This window comes from Thalassophryne amazonica, chromosome 7 (genome assembly GCF_902500255.1).
Source record: "Thalassophryne amazonica chromosome 7, fThaAma1.1, whole genome shotgun sequence".
Lineage (NCBI taxonomy): Eukaryota > Metazoa > Chordata > Actinopteri > Batrachoidiformes > Batrachoididae > Thalassophryne > Thalassophryne amazonica.
This window is the reverse complement of record NC_047109.1, coordinates 73186685-73203220: the sequence shown is the minus strand read 5'-3', so window position 1 is coordinate 73203220 and position 16536 is coordinate 73186685. Positions and strand designations below refer to the sequence as shown.

At 40.1% G+C, this 16536-nt stretch overlaps 1 protein-coding gene across 2 annotated transcripts in view; it reads right to left on the bottom strand.

Annotated features, from left to right (window-relative positions):
- Positions 1-11703, bottom strand: part of abhd16a (abhydrolase domain containing 16A, phospholipase) — a 15111-nt gene extending 3408 nt beyond the window's left edge. Inside the window, exons 1-15 of one of the 2 annotated variants that reach the window (XM_034174438.1) lie at positions 11547-11703; positions 11182-11241; positions 11040-11106; positions 7068-7154; positions 6710-6795; positions 5364-5437; positions 5165-5272; positions 4892-5006; positions 4713-4814; positions 3315-3378; positions 3182-3231; positions 2776-2899; positions 2543-2647; positions 2383-2446; positions 2154-2210 (exon numbers count right to left, since the gene is read on the bottom strand). In XM_034174438.1, coding sequence (XP_034030329.1) covers positions 2154-2210; positions 2383-2446; positions 2543-2647; positions 2776-2899; positions 3182-3231; positions 3315-3378; positions 4713-4814; positions 4892-5006; positions 5165-5272; positions 5364-5437; positions 6710-6795; positions 7068-7154; positions 11040-11106; positions 11182-11241; positions 11547-11648 — 1265 coding nt within the window. In that variant the 5' untranslated portion in view covers positions 11649-11703. The remainder of the gene's footprint in view (positions 1-2153; positions 2211-2382; positions 2447-2542; positions 2648-2775; positions 2900-3181; positions 3232-3314; positions 3379-4712; positions 4815-4891; positions 5007-5164; positions 5273-5363; positions 5438-6709; positions 6796-7067; positions 7155-11039; positions 11107-11181; positions 11242-11546) is intronic. The other variant, XM_034174439.1, reaches the window with a different exon arrangement.
- Between the last annotated feature and the right edge of the window lie 4833 nt (positions 11704-16536).

The window sequence follows — 16536 nt, the reverse complement described above, 5'->3', positions numbered from 1 at the left end:
ACATATATACATATACACATATATACATATATACATATATACATATATACATATATATATATATATATATATATATATCACACCTCATTTTCACCCTCAAAGGCCTTCTACAACATCTTAATGGTTGAAATTGTGTGTTTTTCTATATGTGGGTTTTAAGTTTCTCCTCCTGGCCCAAAAAGCCCTTCATAGGCAAACACCAAAAGAAATCACCATTAGCTACGTGCCCTCCAGATCAGTGTAACCATCTGCTACAGGTTCAATAGAGGTTCCTAGAAGCAGCTGGAAGAAGACTGGAGATGCAGCATTTGTCAATTATGCACCCAAACAACAGAACACCCTCCCAGTGGCTGTCAGAGAAGCCAACTCACTAGATATTTACAAAAGAACACTGAAAACTGATGACAAATGTGTGGCAGATTTTGTCAGTGTAATATGTTTTTTGCTGATTTAAAAATTCTAACTCCATCATTAGGAATGAGTTGTTTCACAAGTATTGTACTTCATTTTATGGTTGCAAATTATTCCTTTATATTATATATTTATATATTTTATTATGCTTGGAGAAAGGCTGTATATAAAGTCTGGTTTGTGCCATATAGCACACATTGTAATAATTTGCCATAGTTTGCAAATTGTATGAGCACTGAGCTTTATTTTGCTAAGCGTTCTATAAAATTTATTGATAAGATGCACAGTAGTGATAATGATGTAAGTACAATTAGCAATATGGGCCTTTTAGGCTATTCTATAATTGGTGCAAAGTAGGGGTGGTGGCCAAGTGGTTAATGCACTTGGTTTCAGTGCGGAAGGTTCCCGAGTCGAATCCCACCCCTACCACATTTCTCCATGTAATGTGGAGTTGCGTCAGGAAGGGCATCTGGCGTAAAATTTGTGCCAATTCAACATGCAGATCCACCTTGGATTTGCTGTGGCGACCCCGAGTACAAAACAAGAGCGCAGCCGAAGGGACTTACTTACTGTATAATTTGTGCAAACACGAGATATCTTTTGTACAAATTTCAGTGTGACATTAGTAATGTTTTGCCTCTTGGCAGCATAATTTTGATGAATAGGTATTCAGACTTACACAGCAAATTATAGAACTGTGTGCAAGCAAGAATGTATGGTTATAATTACACACCTGTGTACAGGATAAAGGCCTGGTGTTGTTTTTAACATGATTTATTTTCTGTGTTTTATTTTGTTTTATTGTACAACTTTCTTTTTAAAAGTTTGTGAATAAAGAAATACAAACTAAGGTCTTGCACTTGTGTATTATTACTATCATTTTTTAAAATTATTATTATTAAGAAAATAGATCAATTCTACGCTCAAGTTTCTCTTCTGAAAGACTAGAGCTGAATTTTTTTTATCTTAAGAAAATCTTCATTGTTCCACTCCACTATGAAGGTGTATAACTGGTGATGCAGCAGACAAATGTTGCAGTTTCTCCAAACACTCTCTCCTTTCCATGCTCTTCTTTGTTCTCCAGTCTGCAGTTCACTCAAACATTTGTTTAATTTATGTCACATGACTGTTGGTCTTAGAAGTCATTTAATGCTTCATAAATGCAACTAGCTGTGTGGAATTTTTGGTCTTAACAAAATCTGGATCAAGAAAAGCATTTGTTTGTTTTGACTTTTTTTTTAATTAGACGTCAAACAAAGTAATATTGGTGAAATGCCACTATATTAACCTTAAATTATTTTTCTTGATGGAGGTATTTGGTGTACGTTCAAGGGCTGTAAAAATGTGAAAACTCAAGAATAACTTATGTTCTTACAAATTCTGGCGATGATAAACAGTGTTTTTTGGATATCAGCGTCATTATTATTATTCCCCAAGAAAACATGCCATTAAAACCCGCCTCCAGGTTGTGGGTCTCAAAGGGTTAAAGAATGTCAGAGGGAATCAAATCACATTTTAACTGCCTGAGTGTTTCTTCTGCCTTTATCCACCATCTATTTCAACCAGACAGACTTTATTGAAATAACATTCCTCTTTTGCATCATTCATAGTCTACCCTAATGGGAATTAAACCTCATCTCCTTTCTCAAAAAAAAAAAAAAAAAAAAAGACTGCGTGCCAACTGAACTGAGGAGGAGGAAGTTTGAAGTACTGACAGTGAGATGGAGGAAGGCATCACTTACGTTGTAGTGATAATCTCATCTCTGGTTCTTCTGATCAGCAGCACTGGTCCCTGGTATCTGAAAAGAAAAGCAGTTATATTGTGCACAGTGCTATAATAAACGATGCTACCAAAAATAAAATATTTATAGTGCTGCAGCTGTAGGACTGATACAGCGCGTAATGTTCAGCAGTGCACACTGTACTGAGACTTTATGTTTAGAGCAACATTACACCATTTGTCAAACTCACTTGAGGAGCTGCTCTGCATTGTTGAGATTCATGTACTGCCTAACTGTGTGCTGTACCAAAGGTCCTTAAAGAACAAAGACGCGTTAGCTGCTGGAACTAATCCACCTGATGCAAATAAAATCTAATGAGTGTATCTTGACTTTTAACCTCTTGGACTCACTCCAGCTGTCAGGCATGACCTTGAGGGCTAAAGGCAGGAGGTCATCAAATGAGGCATCCAACACCACTGACTGGATCTCTGGATATGACATCACTGCCCAACAGGCTGAGAAAGTGCCAGACAGAGGAACGAGAAATGACAAGATATGAAAGCATGAATCAATAGAATAATTACAGTGCAGAAAGCTGCATTTGTGCTCGATATTATATTGTGTTTAATGGGCATATTTGAACCTGTGAACCCGCCGATAGACCAGGCGTACATGACAATGTCACTAAGTTGAAAGCCCAGCTTGTGTATAGCAAATTGGATCACTGCATCCATGGCGTTGGCCTCATTCTGGGGGAACGGTACTCCCTGACATAAAAGATGTACATAAAAAAAGCACATGTAATTACTAAATATACCAGTAATACTCCAACCAAATACAAAAGCACCATCTTAAACAATAATGTTGATGTGCGCTGCTTTAATTCCATTCCATTGACACCGCCCAAAGCAGTGTTCTTGTCCTCTTACACAATACTGACCTACTGGAACTAGACTTTCTACATGCCACTTTCTAATGAAGCACACGCACCATGTGTCATATTGGCTAAAGTTTTAATCTGGTATCATCGTAGTGGAAATAATGCCTACCGTACTGCCCCCAAAGCCCGGGTGGTTCCAGCCCAGTACAGAGTACCCACCTGCATATGCAATGAAATAACTGATTGGAGAGAAGGTTGAGATTGTAATGATTCTTTATACAGAAAAGACTAATAAAAATCACCTTCCAGTGGGGTGTTCATGCAGCCAATCTCGTAGAAGCCTGCGTTTCCTTCACAGCAGATAACCTACAGCAAAACCAACATAATGTCTAATAATCTGAAGACATAATGTCTTTATATTATTTTTGTCGTGTGAAAAATAGGTGCTACGTTTGTTCTTGAGAGAGACGTGGCAGATGTGATGTAAGACCAGTGGTGGGCACAGCTAACCAAAAGTTGGCTTCGATAACCATTAATCCGATCAATACCTGAAAAGCTATCTTTTATGATGCTAAACCAATAAACTGCTAAAAAATGTATCTTTATTACAGATAACCGATAACTTATTCGGATGCGGCCACATCAGATTACACTGTCAGCTTCTGATAAACCAGTTTCACTTTAAGCACTGCAGGGGGTTCTGGGTAAATTCAAGGATCACAAACACAAAAAGAACGCACGAAAAATGAATGAATAAAAAAATAAAACCCCAAATAATGTCATCATCTTTCAAAAGCAGTAAAACACAGTATATCTCTGTATTATATATTTATCATTTATGAACTAAAAGCTGCTGCTTGTTCACACTCTTTGAATCTTGCGGCTTAAACAACGGAAATACGTCCATTAATGCATTGATTGGCAGTGCAAAAGACACATAGTAAATCTAAATTCTTACCTGTTAGTTTCAGTGGGATTCATTAAATTCTGAAGAAAATATTCCATATAACGCGCCCTGATTATCCAAAACGGTGTGTAAATGGTGAAGAGAAGTACTTGAAGCTGCGCTGTGAGATCTTATCTCTCCCACAGTCTTGGCGATTAAATTATCCCGTGCCACAAAGAAATAAAATAATGTTAAAATTAGTCCGTTTAGTTTGTGTCGAGCGGACGGTAAACAGTGTAATGTCCAAAGTGAATCTGAACTACACTACCCACAATGCTCGCTGCGTCAACCGGCCAATCACATCTTGCGCTTAATGATGACATCATCAACAAGCGACAGCCAGTCTGCCATAAACCACTGATCTACACATGACAGGGATCAAAATTTTGATTTTAGGGTTTACAAACGTTTTTGACCATTAAACTTTGCTCACTTTACCAGCAAACAAAATGTTAGCGGACTGAAAGTTATCGGAACTAAATTTATCGGAAGATAATTGGTTCGATGATGGTTTTAAAACTTATCTGAAAAGCTAAATCCACTAACGAAAACACTAACTTCAACAATGATCGGTTATCAGATTAGCTGAACAGTGCCCACCACTGTGCAAGACACATATCTGGGATGCTTCCCTCATGCAGGCTGTGTATATGGTGCAATCTATTAACACTGCTACCTAAATAAAAATCAACATTAATGGAACAGTGACGCACATGTAATGTAAGCAAGTGTGTTTCAGTCATAAGATAGTTACCAAAGTCCGGCCTTTTGATCCACCGTCTCTCCTTCGATCCACAAAGATAGTGTCAATTTCATTGCCATCACAGGCCACCAGTTTGTTCCTTTGGCCGTCACACTGAAGAAGAAGAAAGACAAAGGGGATGACTGCTTTTATAAAATGCTGAGAAGCATCGAAAGTGTGTATTTTCTCACCTCTTCTACTAACTTAGCCAGTCCCTGCTGAAGCATAGGCCGCATGGCTTTCTGTAGTAAACCCACAGATCCAGGATACAACATCCTCCTCCCAAATGAATGAGCAATTAGAAAACTGGAGAGGAAGATAAAAATAAATAATGACAGAGATACATTTGACATAATGCCCCGGAAATGGTGACTGCAGATGTGAAAGCTGAGTCCATGCAGTGTGTTGTAAAAAAATCTGCAGTGGTGTTACACACAGAGCCTGGATTCTCGTGCTGTATGTACCTGATAATGTGACACGGCACAGTGCGCACAGTGTTAAGGATACTGTCCGCTGCGCCTCTTAGTTTGGGCTCTTGTTTCAGCAGGGAAACACCACCCTTGGTTATTTTCCTATCACACATGGGGTATAAAACATAAATAAGAGAAAAATGTAAATGTAAAATTAAAATTTCGAATATAGTAACACAAAAGAACTACTTACAGATTGTTGACTTCTGTCCATTTGAAATCAAAAGGCCAGTAGGAGAAATCAAAGTCATAGCACCTCAGTTTTTTCTGAAAAGAAACCACAATAGGTGCAAGACCAGTTTAGCTCTAAAATCAGTCAATTATTAGTCAATCAATAGAAGAATACTTGGCAACTATAACTCAGCAGCTGTAACAGATTAATCATGCAAATGTTTTATTAATAAAAAAAAAAAGGATGCCAAGTTTGACGAATTCCATCTTCGTCTACATAATGTTGGTCACAACTTTAGTGGCAGCCCTGGTTCAGTTGAATTGTTTTTGTTTATATTACTGGCTACAATGGTTACTCAACAAACACAAAGTCTGCACTAACTCATGGCGCCCTGGGCAAATGTTGATAAGCTTACCATTGACAAATGTTGCTTTTTCAAAATACAGTTCAGTGATTTCTGACCTTTGTCCTTTTGACTCCCAAATCAATGGGCTTCACGGGGCCAACCATGCCTAAAATACACACCATGTTTGGTGACAATCAGCCAATTAGGAAAGAACTTATTGCACTCACAAGAGTTTTATAAAGTATGTGCTGGTGACCTCTGACCCATTAACTTCAAAGCCAACAGGTTTCTTGGGGTTATTATATGTAACACAGATAGGTGACAATCAGGTAAAAAACAAAAGTAACTGCATTCACCAGAGATTTTTTTTTTTTTTTTTTTACAAAGTACACTCCAGTGTCCTTGACCTTTCGAGCACCAAAACAATAGGCTTCTTGTGGTCACTATGTTATGCAAATAAAGGTTAAATAAAATAAAATGCTTAATGTATACAGCAAGTTTGGTGACAACTGAGCAAACTACACACACACACACACACACACACACACACACACACACACACACACACACACACACACACACACACACACACACACACACATTTACACACTTTTTTTTTTTTTACAAGCAAAGTACGCTCCCAGTGATCGACTTCTGACCCCAAAATAAATAGGATCTTGTAATGTCTAACCCATGTACCAGGTTTGGTGACACACAAGATTTTTTTTTGTGCTCACAAGATTTTTATAAAGTATGCGCCAGTGACCTTGACCTTTGGATCCCAAAATCAATAGGCTTCTTGGGGTAAATATGTGCAATGGATATATCACATTTACTGACAATCAAGCCGGTACAACTGAAGTAATCTCCTTCAAAATTGAAATTTTAATTGAAATATTGATTTTATTCTATTTATTCTACTTTAGAATAACATGCAAAGACATGCAAATTTTCTTTTGTCTTCTTATTTCTACAAACATTACAAAAGTTAAACCAAAAGCAAACGGTTACCGGACTTTACCTTGTTTGCTTCTGTGTGATTCTTCTTGGTTTCTTCAAGAATGGAGATGAACTGAAGATATTCTGAGTTCTTCCATCTCCCCCACCCTGAGAGAGAGAGAGAGAGAGAGAGAGAGAGAGAGAGAGAGAGAGAGAGAGAGAGAGAGAGAGAGAGAGAGAGAGAGAGAGAGAGAGCACACAGAAGACATAATTTACCTGCAAAGCCTCAAGGGTATGTTTAGTATTCTTAGTGAGCATAGATTGAGTGCAACTGTCTCAATGTTAATGGAATCTTATTGGCATGCAGCAGCAAATGTTGATAGCTGAAGATGAGCTGATTTAGCCTGTGCCTCCCAGTTGGCTGAAATCTGTAACCTCACCTCTAAGACAGGCCACACCGAGAAGACACACCAGCGCAGTTCCCACATACTGACTCAGTGGAAGCAATTTACTACAGCAGATGAAATCTGTAATATTTAGAAAGAAGCAGTGACACAGACAATAAATACAAGTAGACAGTGACACTCACATAAACACTTCCAGACATAACCTCATTAACAGGTACGAGCACGCAAGATGTTGCTTCTAATCCATAATCTTGCACTATTGTTACCTCCACCAATGAAGTGTGAATACTGTGAAGTTGGAGGTTATGTGTGATCGCCTGTTTGTTTCTTTGTTGGTTAGTTAACAGTCTCATGGGCACAGTTCTGCATCTATCGTCATTTTGGACATGCGGTTCAGATAATCCTACAATAGAGCGAGTTCATTTTTCAAGGTCATAGCTCAAGTTTCAAGGTCAAGGTTAAGCAAAAAGTGAAAATCTAATAAATAGCCATAATTTCGGAACTACTCACCACAGACCCTTCCAATTTGGCTCATATTTTTCCACTTAGGGAGACAGAGAGGGAAATGCTTTCTGACTGACCTTGACCTTCGACCTTGACTTTCAAATGTTCTGTCAAGGGCAAAGTTGACCCCAAAAAATTAATATTCTGTATTTAAATCTGATGCGTGGAAGAAGGGTATTGGGTCCTAGAATACAATGAGTTGACTTTTGAAGGTCACACAAAACATGAAAAATGCATAATCAATTTGGATCTGACTTAAATTTCACCATTCTGAAGTGTCACGTCGGTCAACATCCATCCATCCATTCATCCATCCATCCATCCATCCATCCATTTTCTTCCGCTTTATCCGGAGTTGGGTTGCGGGGGCAGCAGCTCAAGCAAAGCCGCCCAGACCTCCCGATCCACACACACCTCCCCCAGCTCCTCCGGGGGAACCCCAAGGCGTTCTCAAGCCAGCCGAGAGATGTAGTCCCTCCAGTGTGTCCTGGGTCTTCCCCGGGGCCTCCTCCCAATGGGACGTGCCTGGAACACCTCTCCAGCGAGGCGTCCAGGGGGCATCCGGAAAAGATGCCCTTGCCACCTCAACTGACTCCTTTCGATGTGGAGGAGCAGCGGCTCGACTCTGAGCTCCTCACCCTATCTCTAAGGGAGCGCCCAGCCACCCTGTGGAGGAAACTCATCTCGGCCGCTTGTACTCGCGATCTCGTTCTTTTGGTCATGAGCCAAATCTCATGACCATAGGTGAGGATCGGAACATAGATCAATCGGTAAATCGAGAGCTTTGCTTTGAGAGCTTTGAACAAGACCCCCAGATACTTAAACTCCTCCACTTGAGGCAAGGACACTCCACCGACCTGAAGAGGACAAAGCACCTTTTTCCAGTCGAGAACCATGGCCTCGGATTTGGAGGTGGACATTGGTCAACATTTAGTTGAAATTTCTGAGTGGAACCACTTGCAGGAAATTATTGGCTTCATGCTAAAACTCTTTCATAAACATTTGATCTGACTTGAATTTCCAGTTTGGTCAACATTTATTTCACAGTGTGACATCAAAAGTAATTACTCTGTTGGTGGAGGCACTTGTGCTCTTTGAGCACAACTACATACACACACACACACACACACACACACACACACACACACACACACACACACACACACACACACACACACACACACACACACACACACACACACACACACACACACATTCAACCGCTTAGTCCAATTAAGGGTTGCGGGGAGCTGGAGCCTATCCCAGCAGTCATAGAGCGTGAGGTGGGGTACACCCTGGACAGGACGCCAGTCTGTCGCAGGGCCACAAACAGACAAACAAACAAACAGTCTCACACACACACCTATGGACAATTTAAAGATTCCAATACACCTAACCTGCATGTCTTTGGATGTGGGAGGAAACCGGAGCACCTGGAGGAAACCCACGCAAACACGGGGAGAACATGCAAACTCCACACAGAAAGGCCACAGGTGGGAATTGAACCCATAACCTTCTCACTGTGAGGCAACAGTGCTAACCACTAAGCCACCACGCTGCCCTAGGCAGCACGGTGATGAGCTATGCTGTGAATGGGGTACTGCATGTCTGGACATGTTCAAAGCTGCTGCTGTCAGTCTGGTTGGAGTAAGAATGGCTGCACATCTTCCTCCCTGTTCTTTTTGGTTGATGAAAGTGAATGTCATCACACTTCTTTTTGCAGGTAAATATTTTGATGATCTACATTTCAAATTTCTTTAAACAGACCAATAAACACTGAATGCAGTTTTCTATTGGTATTGATCAGTCTTGTCAGAGTCATGTAATGCTTTAGAATAACACTTTTCAATTTCATGGTTTCTTGTAGGAAACAAGGGGTCAAGACCATCACAGACTTAGATGATGCAACAAGAGAACTTCTGCTTTGCAGAACAGGCACATCACAACATCACACTCATCAAGCAGGTGGATATAAGCCTAATAACCGTGGAAACCTTGGGGAATCTCCCTGGCAGATCTATGTGCAAGCATTCTGGGGTGTGCCATGAATCATATGAATGCAGTGTGCGCACACAAAATGAAATTGTCATTTCAGCACCAGAAACACATTCGTGAGTGCACAAATTAGCCATAATCGGATGCTTAAATTAACCAGGAAGGCGTTTCATAAAGAAGGTCATATTTATAACACACAAAGTAGATATCAATACCTTCAAAATGGAATCAGTTTGAAGAGTTTTATTTACTGTCCACATGAGCTTTTCTTCTAATAAAATTTGACCACAAAATGTTTTTTTCAGATTTCAGAGGTTTCTCCCACAATAACTGTTTACCACAGATATGCCAAATTTACATATTTCATAGCCAGTATAGCTGGCATTAAGGAGCCAAGAAATAGAAAGGCTTCTTTGAGTGTAATGGTATGCTTCAGTGTCTCAAACATGGATGCTCGCAATAGTCAATGTAATATTTTCCATAGTTTGAGCATAAACTTCACAGTTTAGTGTCAATGTCTGTTGTTTGACTATAGTCCAAGTCTGGATGTCCATGACAACTGCCACAGAAAATTTCAGGTCTCTAAGTCCATTATTCGCCAAGATATTCTACCTTGAATATGGCTCCAGAAATGACGGCAATAATTTTTGCATAAAAAAATGGCAGACCCCATGCACACTAAATTGGCCATGTCTCAGAAACTACTTGGCCTACAGGCCTCAAACTTCAGATTTGTTGTTCTGAATAGTCTGGGAATATTTGATTAAAATTTGAAGAAAATCTGAGACAAAGTGCGTGAGGCCCTCGTTAAATTGACATGAAATGACCCAAAAGTGACCGATGAAAATTCAGTAAGGTATATCTTATATTCCAATTCTAAGGTGGAACTATGCTAGTATACTAAGGTATATCTAAATATCTAAAAAGGAAGAGTAAAATATAAGAGTAGAAAAGAGTAGAGTACAGCCACTTAGGTGCCCGGTCTTGAGAACCAGGGATGGTAGGTTGACATCTTTAATGGCTTTGAGAGGGGTTAAGAAGCGGACTTGCCGCTTCTGAAAGCATCGAAGCAGAGAACCAATGAAGCAGCAGGTCGGAGCACTGCTTTGTTGGTTCAAGTTTCAAAGCAGCGGAGCCGTTGCAGACGTGGCTGATTACAGAGCCACTGCAGGGTCTGCAGTCAACGTAGAGAAATGATCATTTTCCTGATAAACACCCTCAAAAACAGCGCTCTGAAGGACTGATAAGGGAATCGTTAAGCAAAAAAGCTATTGATGTAAGTGGATCAAATCATTTTGTGCCATTTCCGGCTTCATCTACCATCGGTTTGTGGCTTTTTACGACAATGTTGTCCGGTTTGTGGCTTTTTCTCCACTGGGGAGATTTTTTTGTGCCATTTCCGGTTTGTGCCTTCGTCTAACCATAAGAGTGAGCTTTGCTCTGCTGCACGGCGCGTCACTTGTATTATTCTGATTATATCTGCTGGTGGTCCCTGCAGCAGCCTACCTTTCTTGTACAGATAACAGAGCAGAAGAGGAGAACTGTAGTAGGACACAGACAACAGAGCTGAAGCCTGGAGAGAGACACAACACACACATTTTCAACTCCCACTTCTTTCCATAGTATCAATAATAATTTCCATACTGACCCAACTAAGGATGCTGTCAGTGTGTTTTTCCACACTCGTGGGTTGATAGTTCCATCCCTGCTAACAGAGGAACAAAGTGTTAATCATTACTAGCTCTGGCTGATGTAGTCTAATCAATGGAGCACAGCTAACCTATTAGCTAGCTAGCTACTGTAGCTAATACACACTGTCCTTTTAAGAGTTTTCAAGCTGTAAATGCTGTTGTATCTGTCATTTTATGTAAAACATATTATAATTCACTGTATATTCGTAGCACAATTCCTCACTCGTCCGGGCCGGCGCTAATTGTTGCTAACAATCAAGTTTGTTCATTTTTAGTGGTCGACTAACATCGAATAAATGCAAAACGCCACAAATATTCATACCCTCCTTCCCGCCCTTCCCTCATATCGAGATTGGTCCGGTGAACGATGAATTCTCTGCAAACGAGGGCCAGCAAAGCAACGATAAAACAGCCAGCCAACCATTCTAACACTGCTAAGGAAACCGAAAACAACCACAAAGCTCCCGGCGTGCAACAGCAATACGTGCTACGTCATCAAAGAGAGACGCAACGTTTGGAGCGTGACGTGAAATAATTAATAATAATAAATAATAATAATAATAATAGGGTAGTTGGGACTCTGTATATATGTTGAGTTCTGATGTGACCCGAAATGCAGAGGACAGACAGGACGTGTTCAAACTGTTCTTCAAATTTCAGTCCAAGGTCATCAGATCAGTTTTCAAAGCACAGATTCCAAAAATCTGCAGGCTATGCTCTGAAAATGTAGACAGGCAGTGTAAGGGGGCAACTGGAGATCAAACTTGGACAATATAAACACAAAGAATTCAAGGAAAAAGACAACTAACGTACCAGCAAACAAGAAACAAAAAAGCAGGGTTTAAGTAGACGGAGGTGATTACAATAAGTCAAATCAGCATTATGCACACAACACTGACCACCATCATGTACACCAGATGTCGAACCCTTATCAGTACAGACTGCCCAGTTCTGGATCACCTTTTTTAAAGTTCCGCTATACGGAGCCATAATGCAACTGAATGTCCTTTATTGCGCATTGAGTATTTGGATGTTATTTAGCTGAAGAAGTCTGGATGGGGTAGCCCTTCTACTTAAAGTGTGAAGCCACATTATGTGTGGTGCAAATATTTGCCGGAAATGGGTCACTTTGCCGGTTCTGGATCACGACACTGTGTCACTTTGGGGGCATTCCTGCAATCTGCTGGAGCCCTTCTAATGCAGAATGATATTGTGCCCGAGAATGTGTTTGAACACAAAATGATATAAATTATACTTATTAAATGAGAATTTACTTTGTTTCAAAAGGCACTGTTATACGTTTTTACGACCAAAAAATGAAGTGTGGAGGTGAGATTTCTCCCGAATTAAAAAGTAAAAGCCCCCACATTCATGCCCATTCGTGATGTTGAGATGAGCCCCAAAGTCCACATGGCTCACAAGTACTGACACCAGGCTGCTGCTTCAGTGATCCACAACCGGCAAATTTTCACGTCTGAGATAAATGCATGCAGCAATTAAACAGCAAGACATAACACGCTGATATTTTCTACCAAAGTAAGTAAGTATTTTCCCACTCTAGAACCAAAAACACAGAATGTCTAACTCTCCTTTGCTACGTCTTAGAGATCGTTACTTTCAAACTTGCAGGAATGAGTGAGTGACAAAAAGCGCGCACACCACAATCAATCAATCAGTTTTATTTATATAGCGCCAAATCACAACAAACAGTTGCTCCAAGGCGCTTTATATTGTAAGGCAAGGCCATACAATAATTACGTAAAAACCCCAACGGTCAAAACGACCCCCTGTGAGCAAGCACTTGGCGACAGTGGGAAGGAAAAACTCCCTTTTAACGGGAAGAAACCTCCAGCAGAACAAGGCTCAGGGAGGGGCAGTCTTCTACTGGGACTGGTTGGGGCTGAGGGAGAGAACCAGGAAAAAGACATGCTGTGGAGGGGAGCAGAGATCAATCACTAATGATTAAATGCAGAGTGGTGCATACAGAGCAAAAGGAGAAAGAAACACACATCATGGGAACCCCCCAGCAGTCTGAGTCTATAGCAGCATAACTAAGGGATGGTTCAGGGTCACCTGATCCAGCCCTAACTATAAGCTTTAGTAAAAAGGAAAGTTTTAAGCCTAATCTTAAAAGTAGAGAGGGTGTCTGTCTCTCTGATCTGAATTGGGAGCTGGTTCCACAGGAGAGGAGCCTGAAAGCTGAAGGCTCTGCCTCCCATTCTACTCTTACAAACCCTAGGAACTACAAGTAAGCCTGCAGTCTGAGAGCGAAGCGCTCTATTGGGGTGATATGGTACTATGAGGTCCCTAAGATAAGATGGGACCTGATTATTCAAAACCTTATAAGTAAGAAGAAGAATTTTAAATTCTATTCTAGAATTAACAGGAAGCCAATGATGAGAGGCCAATATGGGTGAGATATGCTCTCTCCTTCTAGTCCCCGTTAGTACTCTAGCTGCAGCATTTTGAATTAACTGAAGGCTTTTCAGGGAACTTTTAGGACAACCCGATAATAATGAATTACAATAGTCCAGCCTAGAGGAAATAAATGCATGAATTAGTTTTTCAGCATCACTCTGAGACAAGACCTTTCTAATTTAGAGATATTGCGTAAATGCAAAAAAGCAGTCCTACATATTTGTTTAATATGCGCATTGAATGACATATCCTGATCAAAAATGACTCCAAGATTTCTCACAGTATTACTAGAGGTCAGGGTAATGCCATCCAGAGTAAGGATCTGGTTAGACACCATGTTTTTAAGATTTGTGGGGCCAAGTACAATAACTTCAGTTTTATCTGAGTTTAAAAGCAGGAAATTAGAGGTCATCCATGTCTTTATGTCTGTAAGACAATCCTGCAGTTTAGCTAATTGGTGTGTGTCCTCTGGCTTCATGGATAGATAAAGCTGGGTATCATCTGCGTAACAATGAAAATTTAAGCAATGCCGTCTAATAATACTGCCTAAGGGAAGCATGTATAAAGTGAATAAAATTGGTCCTAGCACAGAACCTTGTGGAACTCCATAATTAACCTTAGTCTGTGAAGAAGATTCCCTATTTACATGAACAAATTGTAATCTATTAGATAAATATGAATCAAACCACCGCAGCGCAGTGCCTTTAATACCTATGGCATGCTCTAATCTCTGTAATAAAATTTTATGGTCAACAGTATCAAAAGCAGCACTGAGGTCTAACAGAATAAGCACAGAGATGAGTCCACTGTCTGAGGCCATAAGAAGATCATTTGTAACCTTCACTAATGCTGTTTCTGTACTATGATGAATTCCTAACCTGACTGAAACTCTTCAAATAGACCATTCCTCTGCAGATGATCAGTTAGCTGTTTTACAACTACCCTTTCAAGAATTTTTGAGAGAAAAGGAAGGTTGGAGATTGGCCTATAATTAGCTAAGATAGCTGGGTCAAGTGATGGCTTTTTAAGTAGTGGTTTAATTACTGCCACCTTAAAAGCCTGTGGTACATAGCCAACTAATAAAGATAGATTGATCATATTTAAGATCGAAGCATTAAATAATGGTAGGGCTTCCTTGAGCAGCCTGGTAGGAATGGGGTCTAATAGACATGTTGATGGTTTGGATGAAGTAACTAATAAAAATAACTCAGACAGAACAATCGGTGAGAAAGAGTCTAACCAAATACCGGCATCACTGAAAGCAGCCAAAGATAACGATACGTCTTTGGGATGGTTATGAGTAATTTTTTCTCTAATAGTTAAAATTTTATTAGAAAAGAAAGTCATGAAGTCATTACTAGTTAAAGTTAAAGGAATACTCGGCTCAATAGAGCTCTGACTCTTTGTCAGCCTGGCTACAGTGCTGAAAAGAAACCTGGGGTTGTTCTTATTTTCTGCAATTAGTGATGAGTAGTAAGATGTCCTAGCTTTACGGAGGGCTTTTTTTTTTTATAGAGCAACAGACTCTTTTTCCAGGCTAAGTGAAGATCTTCTAAATTAGTGAGACGCCATTTCCTCTCCAACTTACGGGTTATCTGCTTTAAGCTGCGAGTTTGTGAGTTATACCACAGAGTCAGGCACTTCTGATTTAAAGCTCTCTTTTTCAGAGGAGCTACAGCATCCAAAGTTGTCTTCAATGAGGATGTAAAACTATTGACGAGATACTCTATCTCACTTACAGAGTTTAGGTAGCTACTCTGCACTGTGTTGGTATATGGCATTAGAGAACATAAAGAAGGAATCATATCCTTAACCTAGTTACAGTGCTTTCTGAAAGACGTCTAGTGTAATGAAACTTATTCCCCACTGCTGGGTAGTCCATCAGAGTAAATGTAAATGTTATTAAGAAATGATCAGACAGAAGGGAGTTTTCAGGGAATACTGTTAAGTCTTCAATTTCCATACCATAAGTCAGAACAAGATCTAAGATATGATTAAAGTGATGGGTGGACTCATTTACATTTTGAGCAAAGCCAATTGAGTCTAATAATAGATTAAATGCAGTGTTGAGGCTGTCATTCTCAGCATCTGTGTGGATGTTAAAATCGCCCACTATAATTATCTTATCTGAGCTAAGCACTAAGTCAGACAAAAGGTCTGAAAATTCACAGAGAAACTCACAGTAACGACCAGGTGGACGATAGATAATAACAAATAAAACTGGTTTTTGGGACTTCCAATTTGGATGGACAAGACTAAGAGTCAAGCTTTCAAATGAATTAAAGCTCTGTCTGGGTTTTTGATTAATTAATAAGCTGGAATGGAAGATTGCTGCTAATCCTCCGCCTTGGCCCATGCTACGAGCATTCTGGCAGTTAGTGTGACTCGGGGGTGTTGACTCATTTAAACTAACATATTCATCCTGCTGTAACCAGGTTTCTGTAAGGCAGAATAAATCAATATGTTGATCAATTATTATATCATTTACTAACAGGGACTTAGAAGAGAGAGACCTAATGTTTAATAGACCACATTTAACTGTTTTAGTCTGTGGTGCAGTTGAAGGTGCTATATTATTTTTTCTTTTTGAATTTTTATGCTTAAATAGATTTTTGCTGGTTATTGGTGGTCTGGGAGCAGGCACCGTTTCTACGGGGATGGGGTAATGAGGGGATGGCAGGGGGAGAGAAGCTGCAGAGAGGTGTGTAAGACTACAACTCTGCTTCCTGGTCCCAACCCTGGATAGTCACGGTTTGGAGGATTTAAGAAAATTGGCCAGATTTCTAGAAATGAGAGCTGCTCCATCCAAAGTGGGATGGATGCTGTCTCTCCTAACAAGACCAGGTTTTCCCCAGAAGCTTTGCCAATTATCTATGAAGCCCACCTCATTTTTT